At 42.8% G+C, this 25,810-nt stretch overlaps 3 protein-coding genes across 14 annotated transcripts in view; 2 read left to right on the plus strand and 1 right to left on the minus strand.

The window, feature by feature from the left end:
• syne1b (spectrin repeat containing, nuclear envelope 1b) overlaps positions 1-10,925 on the minus strand; it is a 74,899-nt gene extending 63,974 nt beyond the window's left edge. For 5 of the 11 annotated variants that reach the window (XM_088434010.1, XM_088434004.1, XM_088434006.1 and 2 more), the window contains exons 1-18: positions 10,501-10,925; positions 9,575-9,636; positions 7,559-7,654; positions 7,242-7,325; positions 5,177-5,269; positions 4,865-5,031; positions 4,113-4,309; positions 3,505-3,614; positions 3,261-3,311; positions 3,116-3,148; positions 2,790-2,897; positions 2,366-2,503; positions 2,103-2,267; positions 1,482-1,594; positions 1,254-1,422; positions 1,090-1,186; positions 580-600; positions 193-395 (exon numbers count right to left, since the gene is read on the minus strand). In XM_088434010.1, coding sequence (XP_088290136.1) covers positions 193-395; positions 580-600; positions 1,090-1,186; positions 1,254-1,422; positions 1,482-1,594; positions 2,103-2,267; positions 2,366-2,503; positions 2,790-2,897; positions 3,116-3,148; positions 3,261-3,311; positions 3,505-3,614; positions 4,113-4,309; positions 4,865-5,031; positions 5,177-5,269; positions 7,242-7,325; positions 7,559-7,654; positions 9,575-9,636; positions 10,501-10,576 — 1,983 coding nt within the window. In that variant the 5' untranslated portion in view covers positions 10,577-10,925. The remainder of the gene's footprint in view (positions 1-192; positions 396-579; positions 601-1,089; positions 1,187-1,253; positions 1,423-1,481; positions 1,595-2,102; positions 2,268-2,365; positions 2,504-2,789; positions 2,898-3,115; positions 3,149-3,260; positions 3,312-3,504; positions 3,615-4,112; positions 4,310-4,864; positions 5,032-5,176; positions 5,270-7,241; positions 7,326-7,558; positions 7,655-9,574; positions 9,637-10,500) is intronic. The other 6 variants (XM_088434012.1, XM_088434003.1, XM_088434013.1 and 3 more) reach the window with 4 other exon arrangements.
• Positions 10,926-16,715: 5,790 nt separating this feature from the next.
• LOC148412449 (uncharacterized) lies at positions 16,716-23,157 on the plus strand. Of its 2 annotated transcripts, none has more exons than XM_088433236.1 (7): positions 16,716-16,905; positions 18,371-18,466; positions 19,603-19,716; positions 19,801-19,884; positions 20,856-20,941; positions 21,449-21,554; positions 22,941-23,157. In XM_088433236.1, exons 1-7 carry the CDS (start codon positions 16,879-16,881, stop codon positions 23,085-23,087), a joined length of 660 nt encoding a protein of 219 aa, XP_088289362.1. In that variant the 5' UTR covers positions 16,716-16,878; the 3' UTR covers positions 23,088-23,157. The 2 variants fall into 2 exon arrangements, with proteins under 2 accessions (XP_088289362.1, XP_088289361.1); XM_088433235.1 differs by having other exon boundaries at positions 16,719-16,905; positions 21,371-21,554.
• A 355-nt stretch (positions 23,158-23,512) lies between these two features.
• LOC148412450 (myc target protein 1 homolog) lies at positions 23,513-25,719 on the plus strand. The gene is made up of 2 exons (XM_088433237.1): positions 23,513-24,205; positions 24,636-25,719. Exons 1-2 carry the CDS (start codon positions 24,151-24,153, stop codon positions 25,136-25,138), a joined length of 558 nt encoding a protein of 185 aa, XP_088289363.1. The 5' UTR covers positions 23,513-24,150; the 3' UTR covers positions 25,139-25,719.
• The last annotated feature ends 91 nt before the right edge of the window (positions 25,720-25,810 follow it).

Consider the following 25,810-nt stretch of genomic DNA (forward strand, 5'->3'; position numbering starts at 1 on the left):
TGATGACAAAATGGATTACACGTTTTGGCTATTTGGTTATTTTCAATAAAAGAAGCGAGCGGACTAAACCAAAGTCCGAGTCCATCCTTGTTCAAACACCGGAATATTAGCAAACTCCAGTCCTTGAGGGATGGTATCCTGCATGATTTTGAACCTTCTCACTCAAACTTCAGATGGAACGATAAAACGTACCCGCTTGGCGGCCTCGGACTGGTTGAGCATGTGCTCGGCGTCCTCCAGCCAGGCCTGCAGGGCGGCCACCGTGCCGCTGTACTTCTCCCAGTTGGAGATGACCTCCTCCAGCATGCTGCGAACGCTGCGCACCTCCAGCGCCAGGTTCCTCCACTGAGCCGTGGCGTCGCCCAGGAATTTGCTCACGCCCTCCGCTTCCTCGCCTACGCGCGGCAAAATGTTGGGAAGCCAGCGTCATGTCGAAATTCCATTCCATTTTTTTGGTGTTGTTTTGTTTTTGTTAGTTCGGTGTTATCGAGCATGAACGTTAACGGGTTTAGGTGAGACGTTAGGAAAGAAAGGGGGGAAATGCAGCCCCACCACATTATTTTTTTATTTTTTACTTACGTTTGGTAGAGGCCTTAGTCCCTAAAACATGAAACCGTCATCTGTTTACTATAAAACCGACAACAAGTTGCAGGAAAAAAACACACACTACTCACCACTAGGGACGCCAGTATTTTTGGTATTTGAATATATTATACGGAAAACTCGAATGGAATATCAAGTTTTCAAACAAAAATGAAAAAAACAAAACATTTTTTTGCTTGATGAAAAAAATCATTACAAACACAAAAGTCCAAGAAACTCGTTCAATCCCAAAGATGTATTTTTACGTTTATTTTTTTTTTGTTTTTGTTTTTGAACCCGATTCCACACATTCAATCTGAGGTAACAAAAAATGAAAACAAATCAAGGCCATCAAATACCAGCGTTATCACAGCAGACAGTTCTCGTTAGCTAGCATTAGCATTTAGCTATGGACTAAAGGCTGTGTTTGTTTTAAATACACACCATGTCATTCTCTAATCTTGAAATGTCAGATGATGAATATTTGATCAAATTAAAGAGACCTACTTGAAACGTCAGACTTGACATAGACGTCCGCTGCCTGCTTGAGCGCCGAAAAGAGGATCTCGTACTGTTCGAAGAACCTGTGGCCCTCAATGAAGGTCTGGAAGGAATCAAAGGTACGAATAAAAACCAGCAAAGGGACGAACGTGACAAAACAACAAACTCACCAGGTAACTCTGCAGAAGGAGCTCCACCGAATCCCGCCTGCCGTATTTGACTATCCAGGACTTGAGCTTGGACTCGGTCAAAAGCAGAAAGGCCATCAGCCGATACTTCATCTCCCAGAATTCCAGTTTGATCAAGTGGCCGTGTGATGACGTGGAGACAAAATTGAACCTGGAGATTGGAAAAATGTTTATTATATATCTATATATTTTGATTTATTTTTTCTTTACCGTTCGGCCATATCTTGGAGCTGTTCCGGCGGAACCGGGACCCCGTTGACCGATCTGTCTCGGTGGATCTGCTGAAAAGGTTGTCGGTGCGATTCCAAGTTTTTCAACACCTCCTAAAACAGCCCAAGAACAAAAGAAAAAATATTGTGATTGACTAAACGTTTGACTGTACAAAAGGCATCAAAATATGAATTGCATGCACTTATGTAGACTCTTATTTGGACAGAAAACAATTACACGCAATTCACTGTGCGCACCTTTACTTGAATTAATATACCGTAGAATATAGCAGAAACTTCGATTTTCACGCTTTGAAGTCCAGTTAAAGTCCAGTATCTGCAGTATCTTTTTTTTAATTGCCACCAGGGGGCATGTAACGCAACCAGGCATGTTACTGTTACGTCGGCGCAGTATTCTAAGAATTTGAGTGTGTGTTGAAATTCTGTTGGGGCTGCTCTTATTTCTAAATGTCCAGTCACAAGGAATTGTGAGTCATTTTTTTTAAGACTCGTACTTAAGTGTTCCCGACGTTGAATACATGGTTGTCGTACTGCGAAAACCAGAAAAAAATGGTTTTCGTAATGCTTTCGAACCAGAGGCCCAAAAAACAAGAAAGCTGACCTTGTGCTGCTCCAGTTTCCTGTGGACAACATTGGCCGTCTCCTCGTGAGCGTGCTGGACGGGAATGTCCTCCCTGAGGGCCAACTCGGCTCTGTGCAGCCAGGCCCCGATCACGCCCAGTGGACTCGGCAGTGACTTGTCCAGATGGATGTGCCAGTCCAGCAGCTGCCATTGACATCCATTATATAAAAAAAAAATAATAATAATAATAAAAAAAAAAAAACAAGGCCGCCTTCATATGTCTCCAACGGTACCCCACCCACCCTGATGGACAGGCGATCCCAAGCCTGCTTGACCAGAGCCTGCTCCACAGACAGCTTCCCATCCTTGTGGACTGGTTGCAGCAGTGGATCCGTCTGTTTTTTCTTCATCTCATACTGTACGCGGAAGTTCTTGAAGGCCTGCGAGAAGGACAATGCAGTTAACTCCTTGATCATAAAATTTGCATCAAACTGTCAGGTTCGCTCAACCTACGTTTAATAACATGTCCTCTGTCATTAATATGAGGAGTGTGATGACAGGATTTTCATTTATTTATTCCATTCTTATTTAATTAAATAGTTTTTATGCGCTATGATCAAATCAACATTCTCAGACTGATGTTTTTTAATTATTGGAAGTAAATTAAAACGTTATGTCAGACCGACTTTTAAGCAGCAAAGTTTCACATGCATATACTGTGTGTACCTGATACTTGTCTGTAAGATTGCCTTCTCCCGCCTGAGCCCTCAGCACGTCTCTTTCCAGCTGGTCCAGGAACACCTTCAGCTCCCTCAGCATCTTTCGCTCCTCCCTCTGTCAAATTTTAGATTGCGTGTGAGAGGAAGAACATGCTTTCATTGTGTGAAACAAACTATTTTTTTTGGAAGCTAGTAACATAACTGTGGCGTAAATACTTCCTGGATTCGGTGTTTATAAAGAACATTCAAAAAGTTCCCCCAAAGGTAGGATTAGTGAGAAAAAAAAAAAAAGAGTGACAATGCGCTGAATGCCAGCGAGAAAGCCCAACGTACCTCAAGCATTTGCTCTATATCTTGAGGGGCAAACTATCAGAAGGAAGCACACAAAGAGATGCATCAGAGAGAAAGAAAAGCATCCAAAGAAGCCAGGCGGGGAACATAAAGGGACGCCGTGCATCTCCACGCGCCCGTCGCTCACCTGAATCACGGAAACTGACAGCCCGTAAGTTGGAACGGAGCCCAGGCGCAGCTTTGATGTGCACACAAGCGGATGGAAAAATCAAAAGGCAAGCTCGGCGGCGATGGGGAAAAAACAAAATTGCTGTTGCGCTCATGCATGTGCAGGATGTGAAAAGCTGAGCGCCGATCACTCGGAATGAGTCGTCGCACACAAATGAGGCGACGAGGACAATTCGGCGGCGAGCGCGGCAAAGACCGGCTACCTCGTCGTGCTGCCCGTCCGTTTCCGAGCGCCGAGGGTCGGGGTAGTGCTTGAGGAACTGCGCCACGTACGTCATGATGGACTTCTCGTCGGGCTTGTCCACGTCTACGTCTGTGGAGTGACATCAACTATCAAACAGAACAGCGGTGGTTCTCAGAAGTTTCGTTCTTATAACCAAGTAATAAATAGTCCTTCTTAAATAGTGGCATGAACAAATGCATTTTATTTCAGGTACTTTGATATGCTTGGTTTTTTTTCAGTTTTAGACTAACCTATAACCTGTATAATTGCTGTCAAAAGTTACTTCATGGTTCAAAAAGTTGATTTATGTTGCTTGTCTCTTTTGTTAATGTTAAAAAGGATACAGTTTTAGGTATTCTTTTTTTATGTGGGCGCGAATGGTTTTCTCTTTGAAGGGGTGGGGGGCGCTTTGCAAAAAATAATTGAGAAGTACTGGGTTACATGAATGCACAAAATGGTGATATATATATTGTTAAACAGATATATACTCCACCCTTCAAACAAGCAAAAATAAATAAATAAATGCAATTACTGACAGGTATTTTTTTCCTTCACTGATCTCAAGAAACTGACAAGGCGGCAACACACCTTCTGGATCCAGCAGACGAGGGATGCCCAGCTCGTTCTCGGCTAGTGCGAAAGCTTCTTCCAGGTTCTCCTTATTACTCCTGCGGCGGACAGCCTGCATGTCTACCAGGTCGGGCCGGATGGCATGCACCACTGCCTGGAACGCAAGTCCGTCGCGCCAGCTAGGTCCGAAATCCTTCACCTCGATCCCGTGACGACTGAGGAAAAAAGTAAAGACTCATTCTTTCAGGACTAGGTCGACAGTGGCTGAAGGCACAAACTAATTACCTGAATTTTCCGTTAGTTAGCTAGCTAGCAAGCTAGCCAATATGTTTCTTCACAAACTAATTACCTGAATTTTCTGTTAGCTAGCTAGCAAGCTAGCCAATATGTTTCTTTAAAGTCGACAAAGATAACCCGACCAAAAACTAAGAAAGTTGGTTACCTTGCTTCTCGTTAGCTAGCAAGCACATTAGCGAGCAAGCTAGCAATTATGTTTAAATAAATTACTTAAAGGCCATCCAACCAAACATTTTATATATACCAGTGAGGAAATTTCAACAACAGCCTTTTCCTTTAGAAGCAATTTTTCTACCTGAAGGTAAGCTATTGATTTTCTCTGTACGACTATTTACTACATCCACTCGATTTGAACTCCTCACTCACAGATTGGACAGATGTTGAGAAAATACCTAAACCGTTTGAGGAACACTCGATGCTCCATCCAAGTTCAAACCAAGCGAGACAAAAAAAAAGTTTGTAGAAGGACTTACTTGGCAGCGGTTCCCAGCACCCATTTGAGCAGCGCCTTCTTGGCGTTGCCTTGAAACTTGACCACCTTTCTTTTCATGGGAGGACTTCCTGTTTCAGAACTCTCCACTGAGGAGTTGCTTGTGGACAAGGCCTGCAGGGCTGGAAGGTTGCTGGTCAACTCTTCAATCTGAGGGAAGAAACGTTGGTTTCAGACATTTAGCAATCCGCTATCCAGCCAATTGAGCCGGTTAGCCAATTGAGTTTAGCTAGCGTCGCCCTTTTGCTAAATTGTTTACCATATTCCAAATGGGTAAAACGAGGGCTCACCGTACCTGGAAATAGAGAATGATGGTCCATATCAAGCCAAGGACGATGGACGGTCGTCCGTCGGCGATGTCCGTGGCGTGAATGTTAACCAGTTTGATCTGAAACAAATGCCTCAATTATTTCCCAGAATACAGCACGCCGGATAGCATTCCTTGCTAACAGCTAAAAAAAATCAAATGCCTCGAGTTCAACACCGTTCCAAATGATCTCAATCTCAAACTATTACTTGCAACTTTGATATGCAAAACAAAAACGGATAATAGGAACAATCGGTGGGAAATCGGCACAAGCTAGCAGCTCAAATTATAAAAGTTGTTCCGGTTAGGAAACGCTAGCACATTGTTAGCATTGGTGGACATTCAGCGCTTGAGAAAAACAGCGTTACATTGGCCCGCCTTTTTGGCGAGCGCTTCCGCATTTTCGCCGCCTGCTGTATAACGCGAAGCCTCGAAAAAAGTCAGTAAAGACGGTGTTTAGCACTCCGTGTATTTTTACGAGGCTCCGCATTGTGAAGAACGCAGAAAACGTCGAAATATCCGTCAATGACACAGCGTTATAACATTGTTGTTTTGTTTTCTTCCTAGTACTGTACACTTTGATTAAATTTTACATCCCAACGGTCCGTGCTCATGACCTTCGGACAGCAAAAGTGTAAACTCCGGGATTTAAGGCCTGGCATGAAGCCTCAAGCAATGCAAGCTTGCTCAGATGCAAATTGTTCCTTTTTCAAGAAGGAAAAGCGGATGTCAGCAGAGCAAACATGAATCGGAGAACTTATCTAAGGGGACATATTATGTAAAAGAGACATTTTATTGGTGTGTGTGAACAAATAAAACTTTAAAATGAGAATTCTGAGATGGCTTAATTATCAAAATTCTGGCTGGTCAAAATTTTGGTTTTAAAGTGAAAATTCTCACGCGAGAGATCATAATTCTGCGAGAGAAGTCTCACTTTGAAATCAAAATTCTGATTCAGAAAAAAGAAGTCTGAGAAGATTTTATTCTCAGAATTTTAGCTCAGAGCTAAATACATTTTTAAAAACTCAGAACTCTAAGAATAAAGTCGGAATTCTTAATGGACTTATTTGAGAACTTTCACTTTAATGTCAAAATTTTGAGATCAAAATTCTGGGATGAATCAAAATTCTGAATTCAAAATGAGAATTGTCACTTTATTGGAAAAATTCTAACTTTAAAATGAGAATTCTGAGGTTTCGTTCAAAATCTGACGTGTCAAAATTTGGATTTTAAAGTGAAAGGTCATAAATCTGAGAAAATTCTCACGTTCAAAGCAAAATTCTCCCTTTGAAATGAGAAGTCTGAGATTCTATTGCCACAATTCTGACTTTACTCAGAATTTAATAAAGTAAACATGTCAGAACTGAGAATAAAGTCAGAATTTTCACTTCATTTTGAATTTTTACTTTACAGTGAGAATTTTGACTTCAAAGTCAGACTTCAATGTCAGAATTCTCACTATAGATTCAAAATTCTGACTTGAAGATTCTGAGAAGTCATTCTCAGAATTTGGACGTCAAAGTCAAATTTCTCACTTTTGATGCGGACAAAAAAAAAAAAAAAAAGATGCTGACTCATGGACCAAAAATGCACAAGTCACAATTTGGTTGTTCAATTTAATAAGCCTCAGCTATTGGCATACGAGCATCAAAAAAAGATCTCTTTTTCATGACGTGTCCCCTTAGGAGCAGGAGAAGCACAGCAAAACTGGCTGAAAGAGAAGATTTTGAAAAGCCGAGCTGAATGTTCGTTTGCTCGGAGAAGGTCATGCCATCGTGCATCCGTGGAAACGTTTTGCTAGCGTGACTGACCGGTGATCCTTGATAGCGACACTGAGAGCCCGCGACGGCCATGGGAGAAAAATCATAAGAACATGTAAGTGTCCGTCCTCTGGGAAAGCGGGACGCGGCCAGAAAGGATTCCAAGACGGACATTATGTAACAACGGACTGATCTCCTCCCTCGATGATCGCGGCGTGCGCGAGCGAAGCACCTTGCAGATAAATGCGTCACGGCACTACTTTTATCATCCTTGCGACTTGCCAGACGCTTACCTTTCTGCCCTCGAGGAATTTGAGCGCGGTGCCGATGTTGGAGACCCAGTGGATCCTTTTCAGTTGCCTGCCTTGCTCGGAGGGCTGTCCAATTAGAATTAGAACGCAATTAGAACCCGCCGTTGGGACGAAATACCACAGCGGAAAATTGTTGCGCAAGTCACAGGAAGGAGTCATGCTCGAAAGCTTTGACGACGCGCGCCGCCGTTCATGGTGTGACGGCTAAAAAATGAACTTTTAACCTCTGAAAACGGCTAAATCGTCATATATTGATTTGCGTGGAAAGTTCCTAAAACTCGTATAAAAAGTTTACTTACAAGCCTTTGACCCGACAGCACTTCCAACAGAGCCAAGAGCTTCACCCCATCTTTAATGTCCTCGAAAAGATCGTTGACTTCTAGCGGCGGTTTATGCTGCAAAACACGGCAAGGAAATCAGAGCGTAGTGTCCTCGACGTGAGACAAACGCGTCCACGCCTCCGCCGCTGCCGTGCGAAAGGACATCGGTATGCTAAAGCCAGGCCAAAGCAAATGCCGCGTGTGACAAAAGCGGCTTGTTAGCGAGCGGCGCCGCGGGCCGAATAGATGGCGCCGTTCCCTCGGCGATGGCTCCGCGCCCGGTCCCCAGGATTATACGACGGGCGGCCGAGTAGCGGCCGGCCTCGCCGCCGCGGATGTATTCAGCGGCGCCGAGCTTTAATGAAAAGGCTTCTCGCTCGGCCCTACTCAGCCGGCTGATTATGTAGGCCGAGGAGTGTGAAGACGCCGGCGTCTGCCTGACACTTCTGTGCGCCAATACGTCCGCGGCACGGAGGCCTCGGGGTGGCACATCCACAATTAGCGTGTGCCATTTTCTACAGCGCTAATCCTGATTGGGGCCTCTGGTGAGCAGGAACCCATCCCGGGTGACGGAGATGCGCCGTGGACCGGTCGCCAAGCTGGACAAACTGGAGCAGGGGTGTCGATCTCATTTTCATCACGGGCCACGTTGCAGTTATAGTTTATGTCGGAGGGCCGGAACGATTGTCAAGACAAATAAATTTCCAAGTTCGCCACGAACTTTTTTAAAATTTCGTTATTATAATTTTCGTTAAAATTTCGGTTTTAAAATCAGAGGCCGTAAAACTGTACAAATTGGGAACAAAAAATGGGTGTGTTTTCCCCAAAAAATTTTTAAAAGTACAAGGCAGCTTGCAAGTTTGGTATTTTAGCCTGAAAATCAAAGTCAAATCGGCGGGACACATAAAATGATGTGGGAGGCCGGATCTGGCCCTCGTGCCTTGAGTTTTACACCTGTGAATTACAGTATGCGTGTATAGTCATATATACTGTATATACGTATACATACATACGTACACATAAATGTCTGTATACTATATATTATATTTATATTCAATTATTTTGTATATATGTACGTATGTATTTATGTGCAGTATATACAGTAGGTATAAATTTGCATATAAATATATACTCCTATATATGTTTATTTGTATTTACACTGTACATATATGTATCTGTACATAGAAATGCATATATGTATATATTTCTATATAAATTTGTACTTATGTGCATATATGTATATATAAGTATTTATATGTCTATATGTATCGACATATGATTACATATTATTCACCTATATACATATTATTCACCTATATATATATATATATATATATATATATATATATATATATATGTGTGTTACATATATGTGTGTTACTGTATATTGAAATGCTTCCACATGAACAAGCTTTGAGCAAGGCCAAAACTCGACAACTGTTATTTAAGGGTCACACTTGAAGTCAGGCAGCCTGCGCATACTGTAGAGCGCGCGCTATTTTTGAAGCCAATTCACGACAGCCTGCGGGGAAATGTCCTCGCCCCGTTGTTCTCCATCTGCATCCGCGCGCGCTCACATCCTACTCTAACGTCACACACAGTCTGCTCTCATTTCATGCTTTTTCATGCCGTGACAGGAAGAGACCAGCTTTCTTTTCAAATTGAGAGCAAATAAGTTGGAACACGAAGCAGCTTATTGCTAAATTGCATTGTAACTCCCTGCCTTGTGTGTGCACTTTCCACATCATAAGGCGCACCAGATTATGCAGCGCACTTTCAATGAATGGCCTATCTTGAAATGCTTTTCACATATAAGGCGCACCGCATTATAAGGCGGGTAGAATAGAAACCACAGTCGTGGTTGGGGTTTTGTTATGCATCCACTAGATGGAGCTGCGCTAAACGGAATGTCAACAAAACTGACTTGAAGTGCACCTTATAGTGCGGAAAATAGGGTAAGAAGTGCAAAAATCAAGGTAGAGTTCGGACGCTAACCTTAGCCAAGTGCGAGTTGATCCATTTGGTGAAGGTTCTCTTCTGCACGGCTTCTTGCTCATCTGCAAAAAAAGGACACAAGACGCGTTGGATGGAGGCATGCTGTAATCAACTCTGCCTAGGCAATGTGGGGCCAGCTCCAAAGAATGGAAACACGAAGAAGGCTTATTAATAATTCAATAGGCAATCTAGCTGAGGTGAGCTTTAATGTGATGAAATTATGGTCTGTCACAGAAAAGGTGATGCTGTTGGACGGCATCCTTCATGATGAAGCAGAGCCATTGAATTATTCTAATTCCCTATATATATATATATATATATATATATATATATATATATATATATATGTTTCGAACGTGTTTTTCCGACACTTGCCGGTGGCCCCGAACGCACCCCACGGAGGTGAAAAAAGCCGCAAGCCTTCCCGACACTCGCCCCTCGCTGGGATAGCTCAACCGAAAGCTGTAAGCGTCCTTCAAAAGAACTTGAGTTTGATGACACCGGTTCCATCAACCGCGGGTAGCGTGACGCAGCTTTATATCCCGCTTCCCACAGCGGCGCCGAGGGACGACCCCCCCCGAATCCGTCCGTCCATCCGTCATGATACGACGTGGGGTTAATTAGCTGTCAGGGAGCATCGCGGCGGCAACCCTGCAGCAGTGCCAACACTCAAAAAGAGGTCACGGCAGGAGATTAGCGCCAGCTTCCTTTTGTGGTTCTATTAATGCCTCCACAAGGCCCCTTGTGCATTATGCAGCACCTCGTTTTTTTTTTTTTCCCACGGACCGCGATTCTACCAGAGATCCAGCCGTCACGCTCACAAGACGTCACCGCGGCGATGCCCGACGGCCGATGCGAACGGGGTGCCTGCCGGAGCGTCAACAGATGCGCGGCGCATCCGTCCGCTTGGCTCAGATCGGACTCACCCCGCAGATACTGAAAGAATCCCGTCACCAGATTCAAGGAAGTCTTCCCGCCGCTAACGTCCTTGTAGCGAGCCATTCGACAGACCCATGTGTCAAAGGAGAAGCGTCCACGGTGGGTTCCCCCGCCCCCTCCCCCAAAAGCAGGAAGCGGCACCAAAGAGAGCTGCCCGGGATGAATACGAGCACGGGCCCCCCACCCGCCCTCTCGCAAAGTCCCCAAAGGCCGCTTTACAACGCCATCCTCCCCCGCGGTCGTGGCGTTACGGTCCAGAGGCGCCACGGATGTGGATGCGCAAGCCGCCGTGTCGTCGGCGCGGCACCGGCGGAGGCTGGCTACACATCAGCGGCTCGGCCAATCGGCGGAAAAGATGAGGTCACGTGCTTTGGTTCACTCGGAGGATCCTTTGCATAATCCGCCCTGACTGATAACACACACCACCAAAACGCATGAAAGCAGCCAAAAAATAAAAATAGGCAAAAAAAAAACGTTCTAAATATAGTTCACATAAAGGGACAGTGTAACATTTTGCACCATCTAGTGGTCAACAAAAAAAATGAATTGATTAAAAAACAACATTTCCGTCGTATGCAAAAAAAATAGGTTCTAAAATAGCAACAAACACTTTTTTTTAACAATAATAATAGTCGGTCTAGTAATTGCTCATTATATAACATAAGGGGCGCCATAGCTAACACTTTTCATCGCCATTTTTACACGCGTATCGGCTGCAGAATAAACACGATACCGATACTTGTTGGTGCTATTCACTAATAATATTTAAATGATATTGGAAAAAACGCGGATTTATATATTCTTTTTATATTTGCTAAATATAAGGCTGTTCAATGCTATTTTTCAGACCGATACCAGCATGAGTGCTCAACCCTTGAGTAGTCCCTGACACTGATAACAAGTACCACATCTAATTTTGATATAAAAATGTTGCCCCTCAAAGAAAAACGATTACAATTCTATTTCTATTTTATTATTATTATATTTCTATTCATCTAATTTGTCATTTGCGGTTATAAAAGCGGACCCAGAGAGCAGTCCATATCAGTATCGGCTGCTAGGTATCGGCCTGATAGCGATAGTCCAAATACAGTTTATAGAAGTTGTTAGCCAAAGAGAATATTTACTTATTGTTTAAGGAAGGAAAAAAGCTGATTTGTATATTTTCTATCAATGATTTGACAACAGTATTTGAAATATGACTTGGGCTATTAAACATTTAAGCTAAATAAATGATACTCAATTTTAAATTTAAAAAAAACATTGGTTAATTGATGACTGTCACGATCCTGCAAAAGGTAGAAAAGGGAAAAAAAAAGTTTTCCAAGGATAGTTTTGCTTGAATTTAGATACGATCTCTTTAACTCTTTTTTTTTAATAGATTGCAATATGACAGTATACCTTTTTCTTACGCATGTTTTCTTGAATAGCCTCTATTTCATTCCTGGGGCTTGACTGAAATCTCTCCAGTCCTTTTTCTTCTTTTTAACTAAACAGAAAATTTCAACCGCTCAATAATTCATAAATGCGGTAGACCATCTGCTCCCATTGAGACCCCCCCACCGCCCCACTCCACCAAGCGGCGGCGGGATTCCCCCTCGAGTACTCTTGCTTTTTCTTTCTTCACTTAAATGCGCATACAACATCATAGTATAAAAAAAAAGAGCCTTTATTCTTTTAAATCCACCAGCGAGCTAAAAGCTGCTAAAAATAGACCAGAGCTGCTCATTCTATTTTTTGTTGCTTTGGACACACATGCTGCAACTGGACGAAAAAAAAAAAAAGAATAGTGTCACCTAGTGTAGTGAATGTGCAATTACACTTCACCCAGCAAAGCAAATGAGTTGAACTACTTTTACTTAAAAACCAAAAAAAGTTGTCAAGTCAAATTATGTCCTAGCAGATCAAATTCCTTCAAGAACGTTGACCAATTAGAGGACAGCAAATGATTAAAGACAGAATAAAAGTCATTTGAGTCCAATTGAGCTCAGTTTGCACTCACTCACTCAGCTGCGGATCCATTAGGTCCTTTGGTGCTCCGATAGCTCCATTTTGCTTCTGAAACGACCGTCACGATCAGGTGCTCGGGTCAGCACATGTTGCTGACACTGGAGTGGTGATGTCACACACGCAATAATACGCAGGCGCGAAATGTTCAGTTTTCCGCATTTTGTTATGTTATTTACAACATTTCTAAAATCTCCTCCCATAATCACTTTTTTTTTAAACGTTTACTTTTTTTTCGGAATGATAAAAGTCAACGGGGAAGGGAGTGAAGCATGTGAAATCACACTAATTGTTCCTGTCTTGTTACAATATATCCATACTGTTTAATAATAGCGAAAGGTGATACGATCATATTTCGTGGTAAGATTACAACATAAAAAGGAAGTGAAGACAAACCGTTTAATCAAACTAAACTCGTTTTAAGAAAATATACGCTAGGGCTGCTTTACAGTCCCGCGGAGGGAACAGATCAAATTTACGAAGCGACACTGACATCTAGCGATAATTTAGAGCTACTGCACCAACAGAACCACAGAAGGACTCACAGAACTGCCCAACCGCAAAAACACTCAAACAAATCACTCATTCTAATAAATAAATAAATTGCGGATTTCAAATGATTAGCAGGCCAAAAGCCAAAATATATATTTGATAGTATTTTATATTTTGGAGCGTGAGTTAAAAAGACCTGCTGTAAGAGCCATCAGACAATGACTGCCCTCTAGCGATGAGTAGCATATTACAAGTTAAAACGACAGTTACGTATGTAATATTATCGCAAATTTGCAAATTAGCCGATTAAATAAAAAATCTATATTTATTTATAATCAATATTTTTTTCTGGAGTTTTCCTCAATTATTTATTATTATTCCCAATTATTTCGAATGTTTATCAGTGTGTTTTATCTGATTTATTTATTTGGGTACAGGGGCCTGTAAAAATGAAATAAACTAATAAATAAATAAATAAAGATTTCCCTTTTGGAGGCTGGACGATCTTATTCAAGGACTACTCCAAGTGTGGTGACAAGGTGAGCGTATTTCCTAAAGTTACTGTGGACTGTTCGCCAAAGACTGCAAATGAAATTAGGTTTCATTTGGATTTATAAGAGAAGCATTCAGGGGACATCTTGTGACCAAGCCATTTTTTTTTTCCCAGTCAAATACTTTAATAGTATTGGACTCACATTCTTTTGGGGGCGGGGCTAGCTGACTAGCATGCAGTACACCTGCCTCACTTCCAGCAAAATTTGCACTTGCTATTTCAGATTAAGCAGCAAGCAAGAAGGCTTATGGGTGAATAGGCTTTTTTTTGTGGGTGGGGGGGGGGGGGGTAATCACACTTGTAGAAAATGACAAGTCACCATAGTGACTGTTATGAAACATTTGTGGTTGCGGTGGCAAAGCGCGGCCCTGTTTCTGCTTTGACTCTCGTTTCCTGTGAAAGCCTCGCCAACGTTCAGAACCGCGTTACGCTTGTCACGACACATTACACAAAAATAACAAAATCATTTCAGTTAAACGGAACATCAATGCACCAAACGGAACAGGAGGTAAATAAAAGAAGTGTTTGACGGAATGGACAGTTTGTTACGAAATTGCTTTGACAAAACATGATTAGGGAGAGTTTCCTTAGCTGGGCAAACGTAGCATGTCGCTACCTAAAAATCGTCAATTTTGGAACAGGAGTTTTGAGATAAAAAAGCCACAAGAGCCATGTTCCCTAACTTGCCAAAGTTAGCATGTCACTAACTAATACAGTATGAATCTGAAGCCCATGGAGTGGGGTTTTTCCGATACTTTTACCGAATACTTAGACAAAAAAGGACTAGCGTGAGGTTCCCTAGGTTGGCAACGTTAGCACATCGGTACCAAATACGCATCAGCAGAAATTTGATACCCGCGGAGTGGGCTTTTTCAGATACTGAAGAGACTTATACACCAAGTGAAAAGAGTGAGGATCCATAACTTGCCCAAAGTAGCAAAATATGCATCGACAAAAATTTGATGCCCACGGGGCGGGGTTTTTTTTATAGTCACTTTCAAAAAGTCGTTTTGAGAAAAAAAGGATGAGAGCGAGGTTCCCTAGCCTGGCAAAGTTAGCATATCGCTACCGAATACGCTTATCGAAAATTTCCTACCCACGGAGTGGGGTTTTTCCGATTGCGAGAGCCTGCGTATTGACCTAAAGCTGATGGAGTAGGAGTTTCAAACGCCCGACCGACTTGAATTCACCGCGACGAAAAGTGACCGGAGTGAGTTTCCGGAGCCTTTTGCCTTAACACCCCTTGGAGTGGGACCTTTCAGGAGGTTGCTTTGAGGAAACGTGACTAGAGTGAGGTTGAAAAAGTTAGCGCATCGGCACCAACGAATCGCTTCATCTTCGATATCGTGGAAGTGGGTTTTTACTTCTGGGAATGACTTCCGCTTGGCCATTTTGGCGAAAAGCGCTAGGAGTGAGGTTACGCTGCAGGTCGCGTGCGTCCGAGCGGTTTGAGACTGGCCCGCGGCCAAGCCACTGAATCAGCAGCGCACCCCTTTGCGGCAGTAGCTCAGCAGAATACCGTGCGCACGCACACACACAGACAATACGCACACAGTCAGTCAAAGATAGACACACTTACCCTGCAGTTTTTGCATCACGTTGGCGATGTCCGCACATCCTGTGACGCGGCGCTTCGGACAGGCCATGGCGTCTGTTTGGGGTGTGCGTGACTGAGCGCGTTTCTGAGTGCGGGTGCGCGTCGCCTGCGATGCTCCAGTTACGTCATGGGAGCCACCGTCCAATGGCTGCTCCTCCTCCGTTAGTGTCCTGTGCCAAACAAATGTTGTATTTTATGGCCACTTGATAGAATAAGACATTTTTAACCCCTGCGCAGTATTTCTTATTTTGGGGAATGTTTCTTCCACATCATGGGATAGTACCACGTTGGCGCTATCCGGGTGAAATTTCAGCTCCCTCGCGTCTTACTTCAATGCTTTGGTGTGAAATACCTTTGATGTAAAATAGGACTAAAGAAAATACCGCACAAGGGTTAAAAATGTAAGTTCATGTTGGATTTTTAAAAAAGCTATTTTTTAATGTTATATTAGAAATGTCTGTTACTTAAGAAGTTGAATAATCGCTTCTACTTTTAGCACTTATTTTTTTAACTGTCCTTGACTCGTGTGTATTTTGCCACTGTACACAATAATAAACATCACAGGTGCACTAACTGTCATCTACTGCCATGTTTAACCATCTACGTAAACAAAAAAAGTTTTATCGATTATCAAGCACACCGGTGATCAATGAGGAACTAGCTTTAGCTATTAGCATCCATGAAAAAAAATAAAAAATACAAAAGCGAGTGATGACGTCGTGTAGAAGTTTACAGGTAGAAGCAACGACAAAAACAAACGACACCCGAATGGTGTCGACGCTCTTCAAAAAAAGGTGAAGTTAAAAGAAAAAGGAAAAAAACAGAAATGGACACACACGTGAAAGTTTTGCGCTTACTCCGTTCGGATTCGTGTAGCTTGCTAGCGTAGCGGAAGTGAGTGTATATGTTGCCCAGTTGCCATGGTAACGCAGAGAAAGCGCTAATGTAGGAAGGAAGGAAAGACACGGAAGTCTTTGAGGGCGGTTTAAATATATATTTTTTCAATTAAACATTTTTATTTATAACAATAGAGCAAGCGTCCCAGTTGTATTATGGGAAAAACACTATGTTTAAAGCATTTAAGCGCAATCGAACGAGTTTGTTTCCCGTATAACGTTCTAAATTACAATAATAACACACTGAAAATGAAAATAACGATGGTGAAAATTGGGATGACTATTCTATTTAACCTTTATTTGTATATTATTTACTCTGTTTATTGTTTATATTAATATGCACCAATCGAAGCAGCGCTCCCAATTTTGTTTATCAGTGTTAAATCATTCTATTCTATTCTATTCTATTCTATTCTATTCTATTCTATTCTATTCTATTCTATTCAAATAGAATTAACACGTTTTGTTGGTTGATGTAAATAACTTTTGATTGACAATGTAGCGTATAAGGTAAACATTGAGCTAAAGACTTTTATAAATGGAGGACAGTACAACATTTTACGTGGCGCATTTTTACACGCTACGTCACGTTTTTTACGAGTTTTGCGACGTCAGCCATCGCCAATGCAAAGGGGGCTTGGCAGTTGCCACGATAATTCGATGGATCAAAGCTTAGTTCTTTCACGGTTTCTTAGTCGTCACAACAACAAAAAAGCAAAGAAAAAAACGAGGTCTTCCAAAGTGATTGTACGAGCCCGCGGAGCATCATTTCGGAACTCGATGCATCTGTGGCGTTTCTGCGGCCGCTTCGCCCAATAAAATGCTTTGGTGTGATGGGAAGATTTGGGTGAGTTCACAACTTCGATTCATTGCAGATCATTTGTAACGTAGGACGATTGGCACCATCGCCTTACAAGTTGTTTCCCTCGATTACGTGTCACGTGATCGATAGTTCTTCGCAAATATTCATACGGAACAGAAAGCAAAATGTTGCGTCATCAACAACACAGAACTTCAGCATGTCCACAAAACAAAATAAAATATCAAAACAATATACGCAAAGTCCAAATAACACACACATATTTTACTCACACCCACGTAACAAAGTGAAATTCTGCAAATGATGCGCCAGTTTTTGCTTTGAGTCAAGAATACAAAAAAGGCAAGAAGTGCTTTGGAAAGAAAACTTAACACGCAAAGGATAAATCGTGAATTTTAACGGCGTTGTATCAGTGCTGCTCAATTCTATTTTGCATAGTAGCAATAAATAGCAATCATCTTGACCGATGGCAGTTTCACACAGGCACGAGCAGCCACTAAAAATAGTCCAAATATGATCATTGTTTACACAACAACTAGCTTCATTACCTCATCGCGAGTCATCCTTCACACAGCCACTGCAAACTGAACTGTCATTCAGTCCCGAAGCTCAGGATTTCATGAGGCTAAGCGATGAGCCTCATGGGAAATGTAGTCTTCTGTTAGACAAAACACGATCGCTTTTGTAGTTTTAGTGCCGTGTCGATCAGTTTTTGAAGAGACGGTGACATGAATTTGAACACTGTACGATTCTTCAGTATCGCAGACATTTCTTACAAATTTCGTTGTATGCTAGCTAAAAAAAAATGACATTAAAGGCATTTTATTCAAAGACGTGAATTTGGACCAGCGGGCACATGACAAATTACCAAACTACCTTTTACTCTAACCCCACCTGATGGTCAGAATGTAACACTGCAGGTATTTACAGTAATTTTCACAGTATTCAAGTACCGTTTTCTGAGATATTATGTTTTTGAAGTTAATATGGCAAAAAATAAAATAAAAAACTACGTTTGGTGGTGTCTCTCGGTATTTTACTCATCAACTCCAGAAAATTGAGTGTCGATCAGTTTTTGATTTTTTTATGCCACGAAATTGCATCATTAACGCTCACACATGTAAAACTAAGCAAAGGACTCACTACAACACAATTTGTTCCAGTTTATTTTCTCTCAATTTGAATTGCATCCAATTAGGCTTGAAGAAACTCTCTTGGAATCTGAAAATAAAAGCTCAGAATGTTTGGCGACACAAATAAGCCATAGGCTGTTTTATGTTGTAATTCACTTACTCTTAATTTGAAAAGAAAAATGACTTCAACATACACAGTGCTTTTACGTACCTCCCATTTGAGAGCAGCTGTAGAGATAAAAATAAAAAAAAAATAAGAAAAATAAAAAAAATAAAAACAGTTTCAAGCAATTGGCTGTCGAATTGAAATTCATTTGAAGGTGGACGAATGTTTTGATCGTATTCTCGCTCTTCGTCAGGTGGGTGTGATCGTGGGTGCCGTAATCCTGCTGTTCATCTCAATCTCCATGCCGCTGCTCAGCATTTTCGGCCCATTCACCGACCCCATCTGCAATGTAGGTTTTATTTCAGTTTTTAAACTGTTACGGTGTACAAGTGAAGCTTAATGAAGCATTGGGAATATTTTTTGATTCCTCCGGATGGAACGCTTAATTTGAAGAATCTTCATGCAATTTAACTGTACTAGCCTGAATCATGAAACATAAGAGCACCATCTGGAGGTGTGGAAAGAAAAAACATTTCGCAATCGCTTCGGAGCGGTGGACGAATGAAGCTTCGTGAAGCATTGGTCGTACTGGAGTCTTTGCCTCCTGCAGATGGCACTCTTAATTTGAAGTTTCATCCGTTTCCACCCCACGAGCTTTTATCATGAAACCAAGAGCACCGTCTAGAGGGGTGAAAAACACAAGCGCTTCATAGCGGCGGACAAATAAACGAAGCCTCGCGAAGCATCGTTAATATTTTTGACCCCTCCAGATGGAACTCTTAATTTGAAGAATTTTCATGCATTTCCACTGCACTAGCCGGAATCATGAAATCCAAGAGCACCATCTAGAGGTGTGAAAAACCATTTCACAATTGCTTCGGAGCGGTGGACGAATGAAGCTTCGTGAAGCATTGGTCGTACTGGAGTCTTTGCCGCCTGCAGATGGCACTCTTAATTTGAAGTTTCATCCCTTTCCACCCCACGAGCTTTTATCATGAAACCAAGAGCACCGACTAGAGGGGTGAAAAACACAAGCGCTTCATAGCGGCGGACAAACGAAGCCTCGCGAAGCATCGTTAATATTTTTGACTCCTCCAGATGGCTAGATTAATTTGAAGTTTCCATTGCACTTGTCTTCTTTAATTTGAAGTTTCCAATGCACTAGTCTTCATCAAGAAACATAGAGCGCCATCTAGAGCGGGGGTGGGCAATTCCGGTCCTCGAGGGGGCGGCGTCCTGCACGTTTTCCGGTGTTCTCTCTCAAAAACACCCGATTCAAACGATGAGGACTATTTTCAAGCTCCGGCAGTGCTAGCCGATGAGCTAATGGTTGAAATCGGGTGTGTTGCGGAGAGAAAACGGGAAAACCCTTGCCCACCCCTGATCTCGAGGTGCTTCGTGAAGCTTCAGTTTCCCATCCCTGGTCAAGAACTCAATTACATGTGGATTTTGAATGACATCATCCCTTGTCACCCGCCACCCCAGAAGAAACTTACTTCCTTCAGCATTACAAGCGAGGAAACCTTGAACCTGACTGAAGAACTGGCGTTGGAGCTCGTCAATCAGCTGGCGCATTCGGGGAAGCTCCGTTTCGCGGGCGTACGTCTCCGCCCAGCCCAAGTCGCGCGATATCATCGCACGCTAACCGTCTTTTCATTGATCTTCTTTTCCCTCCGCAATCAGATCCTGGACAGGGCGGAGGACACGCAGCTCCCGTTGCCAACTGATATCGTGTGCTCCAGCAAAATCTACATGGAGGATATCGGCGTGAGTTGATTTCTGCGCGCACGGCCAAATTTCCAACGTCCAACTAATCGCACGAGTACGTCGAAAGAGGCTAAGACGTCGCGTGGCGGGCCGATGGCCGACTTCAAAATAAAGGCGCTCGATACACGGACCGCAATGCGATAGCTGTCGCGGGCTTTTATTTTGAAGTTGGTCTCTGTTAGCGGCTAGCTAGCAAAGCAAGTCCTCGCGACATTCAACTTCAGTTATTTTGTTTGTTTGTTTTTTTGGGGCTAAAGTGTCGAAAGCTAAGTGGAACTGAAAGACTTGAGCACTAAAGTAATCGATCACTTAATTACTTTAGGGTTAGCAATATAATTAAATGCTCAAGTAATCTTTTTGAAGCTAACTGAAATACTAAGGTAATTATAAAATAATTACTAGGGTCAGTAATGATACTCAAGTACTATATCATAATCAATTACTTTAGGTATTAAAATGCTTAAGTAGTTAATTATTTCGGGTACTAAATACTAAAGGAAGCCCACATTTCAGCTGTACGGCAAACACGGTATTAAAAAAAAAATATCCTCCGCGTGCGTTCCAATGAACTTGATCCAAAATTGACAGGAACAGTATACGAGTACCTTTGCCACGGTATTGAAAAGTTCCGTGTTCCAATTCATTTGCTCTCAATTTGAAAACAAAAGAACAACTGTTCCTGTCACGGTACTAAAAAGAATTCCAAAAAAAAAAAAAAAATCACTCACTCAGTGCCAGTGACGTATTTTCACGTTTTTTTCAAGAGTCCGGTCATTCAGACCCAGATACTTGAGCCTCGATTTAATTCTTAGGTATCTGGAAATTGATGTATTTAAGTATTTGGGATTTAATGTCCCGACTCTTAAAATGTGAAAATAAGTCCCTGGCATTGAGTGAGTTAAGATTTTCTCAAGTCTGGAGTTTGAGCACCCTGAAAACGGTCAATTTTGTTTTGTTTTTTTTTCATAAAGGTTCATAAAGTTGGGCAGTTGATTAAACGGCTGGAGAGTGGTCAGAGACTTATCATCAAAGGCAAGGTCTTTCAGGAGACGAGCAGGTACCCCCCCCCCCCTTAATCCCTTACCGCAGAGGTGTCAAACTCATTTTTGTCGGGGGCCATTTTGTAGCGAGAACTTCCTTCGTTGAGCCGATATGTTGAGGAAACCAAATGGATTTGAAATGATATTCCTTTTTTGACCGTATTGTTACCGTACACAACAAATCGATGGCTTAGTTGTTTTGATTTCAGAAGTAAAGCATTCTAGTTTGTTCATTTATCGTTCGTATTACGGAACAAACCAAAAAATCTCGACTTTCTTTTTCATTATAAACGACAAGCTCAAGTTTTGGAACTGAGTTTAGCAAGGGTGATGGAAACTTACACCATTTGCTTTGGCGGGCCACATAAAATGACGTGGAGGGCCGGATTTGGCCCCCGGGCCTTGAGTTTGACACCTGCGCCTTACCGTGACATTTTTGCGCGTAGAGTTCATGTCCACCTGGCTACGGACAAAGACGACGACAGCGACCTGGCTGTCTCCATTAACCCCATTTTCAAGCACAGCACAAATAAGCGAATGGTGACACTGAAATCCCGGGTCGGGAGTTCTTGGACCAGTGAGCTCCGTATTGACTACGTATTACCCTTGGAGCCTCTGAAAATCCTTGAGGTGAATTCTTTTTCTTTCTTGCGCCCGCCACGACTCGTTAGCAAAGCTGTCGTCCGTGCTTGGCGTCTATACAAAATCTGTACGATAATCGTCTGATAACATTCAAATGGTCTTGTTTGTTGACCTTAAATGTAATAGCTAGCGTACAATACACATGCTAACCTGCTAATTTTGTTAAGGTTTAAGATAATGAATGAGGAATGTTCATAAGAAGTATCTACTCTAGCTTTTTTTTTGAAGTTTTTAAAGCTAATGACAGCCGCTAAAGGTTAGCGTTGCTATATTTCGCGCTTGGTGTCGACAACTATACGCATACAATATCTATGCGTATACAATAAACAGTATGTAGTTGATATATCCAAACTGATATTAGGTATTCTGTGAACTAACAGACTTTGTTGACCTTAAATCATAATCGCTAGCGTGCTAATGCTAATCGCAATTGCTAACCGATTAGCATAGGCTAATTTTTTTGACGAGATATTTTTTTATCGGCTTTTAATTTTGGAGTAAATAAAATGTAACTTATATGGCTTTTACAATTACATTATGATACCATTAATGCTAATCGCAGCTGCTAAAGGTTAGCGTCGTTATCATTTGTGCTTGTCTAAAAATCAAGACAGTATATGTTTGTTGTAATCACTAGCTAACCACAATTGCTAACTTGTTAGGCTACTTTTGTTAAGATAATGAATGTTTTTTAAATACGTGAATTTTGGAAGCAGATTTTTTGTGTAATTTTTAAAGTTAATGCTAATCAACGAGAATAAAGATTAGCATCTGTATGATGTAATCTATGTATACAGTATTTACTCGATATATACAATGTGATGACATTAGGTACGCTGTGAACTAAACTGGAGTTTTTGTTGACCTTAAATGGTACGTCCTAATGCTGATAGAAATTGCTAGCCGGGTAGCATAGGCTAATTTTGTTGACAAGATAATGAATATTTTGGTAGCATAGGCTAATTTTGTTGACAAGATAATGAATATTTTGGTATTTCTAATATGTGTTTCATAGAGTGTCTCGTGTTTTTTATTTAAATCTTTTTAATGATGAAAGTTAAAGCTAATCACGACTGCTACGATTTGTGCAGGATGTCTAAAAACTTAATATATGCTATCGGATAGCATTAGATACTCTGTGAACTAAACGGCGGCGGATGGTGACCTTCGATGGCGTACTAATGCTAATCGCAACTGCTAACCAGTTAGCATAGGCTAATTTTGTTGACGAGATAATGATGTGTAGCTTTAATAAACGAACTAATTCTGGAATTGATACAGCTAACTAATGCTAATCACGGTTGCTAACGCTTTAGCATAGGCAAATGTTGGTGGAATAACTGATTGCTAGCCACTTGCTGTCTCGGTGTTCAGATAATCATCTTGTGCGGCGACAGCTCTTTCACCATCACTTTCAACTACAACTTCAACGTGTACTACAACTATCACGTGGCCCTTGAGAGGATCATGTATGTGAAAATGGAGACCGACAGGGCAGATTTAGAAATCCGGCAAGTGTGAAAACACGGGCCACTTCCTGCCTGATTAGACCTTGCTTGTGTAAGATTGCAATAAACATAATTATTATTTATTTTTATTTATTTTGGTGAGTTTTGGCTTTTGCAATTGGGACGGTAATTCAGCAACCCCAGAAGATGAGAAGAAGACGGTTGAGCACAATTTAGCCCCGAGTTGTTTCACCTTCCAATTTGCTCTTAATTTGAAAGGAACGGTTTTTGTACATGAAATCAATGATCAAATACACGCAGAAACGCTGACAAAATGTCCAATTTCAAAAGAAAGGCATCCGAGCTTTCACAATGGGAGTCACTCGAGCACAATTTAGCAATAAGGTGTTCCATGTTCCAGTTCACCTGTTCTTCGTTTGAAAGGAATGATGTTCTTGCATGAAATCAGATGCGCTAAAACGCGCCGGAAGCCAACGCAGTTTTAACTTGAATTTGAAAGCCTCCATGTTCTTGCGTGGAATCAGATGCGCTAATACTTGCGGAAACCCCCAACGCAACTCGGCCGCTTAGCAATAGGTCGCTTCATGATTAGCGATCATTTGAAAGGATGTTCTCGAATGGACGTGCAGAATTTGCTTTTTCGAACGGAACCGCGATAGTCAACAAGCATGACATCTGGAAATACCCATACCCGCATTGAAAAGAATTTCACGGATATGTAAATGGAGCATTCGTCCAACGGGAGCAATTTGACGCTTTGGAAGCGGGGCGAAGTGCAAAGCCGGCCAAACAATGGAAGGAAATCCCTCCGGAGACGGAGCGCTTGATAGCTAGCCGATAGCGAAGCCACCGGCTTGGAAAAGTTCCATCGATGAAGCGATCTTTTGCCTCTTTTATTTTACAAAGGCAAAATAGCAGTCCAGAATCATCAGCGAATCATCGGACAGGTTCCGGAGCCGGAAGAAATGAGGGAACGACGAGGTTACGATAAGCTATGCTCCTTTTAAAAGGGAGGAAGGAAGCGCGAGCGCAAAGTTTTCCGACGCAGCCTCCGGACACGGTGTGCAAAAGAAGCACGAGCTCGTCTTCGAGGACCAGGCGCAACGCGTGGGAAAATGGCGCATAATGACAGCAGCCCCTTTCTGCAAATACTTCAATCGTTTGATACAGGTCAGTATCTCTATCGATTTCCTGCGGCAGCTCAAGGAATTAAAAAATTGATTTGGAGAAAAAAAATGATTTGGTACTAACGGGTGAAGAGAAAAAGCTTGAAACCTACGGAATATTCCGGTCGAGAGTGTTTTGCGACACTTCCTTTGCATTACACCCGTTTTTTATGTAAATGTAAAAGTGGGAACAACTGCGCACTTTTGATGTATATCAAAAGAAATGAGGAAAACCGAGCAAAAAAAGCATTAACACTTGTATGTGTGCATGTATATATATTTGTATTAAAAAAGTAGTGTGGAATATCGATTTTGCGAATAATTTTCCGGTTTCATGGACATGGTCTCAACTTCATTGGAGTCGTAATACGCAGCGCCGACACGCAGACGCAAAAGCGACGGGATTTTTTTTTTTTTTTTGATCCCGACCCCAGAGCGCGCGATCCCGGCCTTCTGCCTGTCGGTGCTGGTGGGCCTGCTCCTGGGCGCCCTGGTCTACGTCCTGCTGACTTGGGCGTCCCGTCGCCGGGCCGGCGCCCGCATCAGCCGCCGCCCCGGCGAGAAACCGCCGCGCTCCCGAGTCCCGCCGGACGGCCAGCTGGGCCTCTACCGGAGCGCTTTCCTCAGCGTGTACCGCCAGCCCTCGCCGGAGGCGGCGGGACCCCCGGTGAGCAAAGCGGGACCGGAGACGTCCACCTTTCGACCGGCGCCCAGGGAAGGCGGTCGGGAGACGGCGGACGCCGCCCGGCCCGGCCCGGGGGCCCCGGCGGCCCCGGCGGCCCCGGCGGCCCCGGCGGCCCCGGCGGCCCCGGTTCCCGACAAGCGCCACTCCTTCTGGCTGGGCGGCAACGGACTCAAGGGCTTCCTGCCTTCGCCGCCGGCGCCGCCGCCCGCCCACGACGGCGTCATCCACGCTTTCCGAGAGTCGCGCACATGAGCCGCCCCCGCTAGCTCCATGCTAACATTCGCAACACTAATCCACACGACGCGCGAAAGCGGATAGCCACGGGCGTATTCTTTATCCTCTTTGTGAGCAATATTGGCTAAGTATGAGCAATATTGTGGAAGTGCTGCCCCCCGGTGGCCAGGACGGGCACAACGGCAGCAGCCAACCGGAGCGCGGCATTCGATCAGGATGCACATTCTATGGAATCGGCGTTCACGACGTATACATCATCATCAGACACGCAAAGATCTAATTGAGGGGCTTTTGAATGATGAATTGCATTACGTGATTTGGGAAAAAAGTGAAATCCGCATCAGTTGGCGGTACACACTAAAATCTGGATCTGTTTAAATGTAAAACTCAAATTTATTCAAGCTAAATCCGCGTCAGTTGGCGCTACACATTCAAATCGGGATCCTGTTTAAATGTAAAACTCAAATTTATCAGATAATGCAATCATTAGTGCGGGTTTTGCCAAACACAGCAGCGTGCATGTGAACGGAAATGCTTATCCTGTTTTAAATGTAAAACTACAAATTTATCAGATAAATCAATGCTTTGTCAAAGTCAAATGGAATCAATTCAATGCAATTACCGGTGCGGGTTTTGCCAGACTAAGCGGCGCGCATGTGAAACGGTGGAGCGACGCACGTAGACGGCCAG

Source organism: Hippichthys cyanospilos, chromosome 14 (genome assembly GCF_059441005.1).
Source record: "Hippichthys cyanospilos isolate Australia breed blue-spotted pipefish chromosome 14, RoL_Hcya_1.0, whole genome shotgun sequence".
NCBI classification, from domain to species: Eukaryota; Metazoa; Chordata; class Actinopteri; order Syngnathiformes; family Syngnathidae; genus Hippichthys; species Hippichthys cyanospilos.

Coding starts and splice junctions, on each gene's coding strand:
- LOC148412450 (XM_088433237.1), top strand. CDS start 24,151: ATGGCGCATAATGACAGCAGCCCCTTTCTGCAAATACTTCAATCGTTT. Junction 24,206..24,635: donor ACTTCAATCGTTTGATACAG/GTCAGTATCTCT, acceptor TCCCGACCCCAG/AGCGCGCGATCCCGGCCTTC.
- LOC148412449 (XM_088433235.1), top strand. CDS start 16,879: ATGCTTTGGTGTGATGGGAAGATTTGG. Junction 16,906..18,370: donor GGTGTGATGGGAAGATTTGG/GTGAGTTCACAA, acceptor GCTCTTCGTCAG/GTGGGTGTGATCGTGGGTGC. Junction 20,942..21,370: donor GTCTTTCAGGAGACGAGCAG/GTACCCCCCCCC, acceptor TTTTGCGCGTAG/AGTTCATGTCCACCTGGCTA.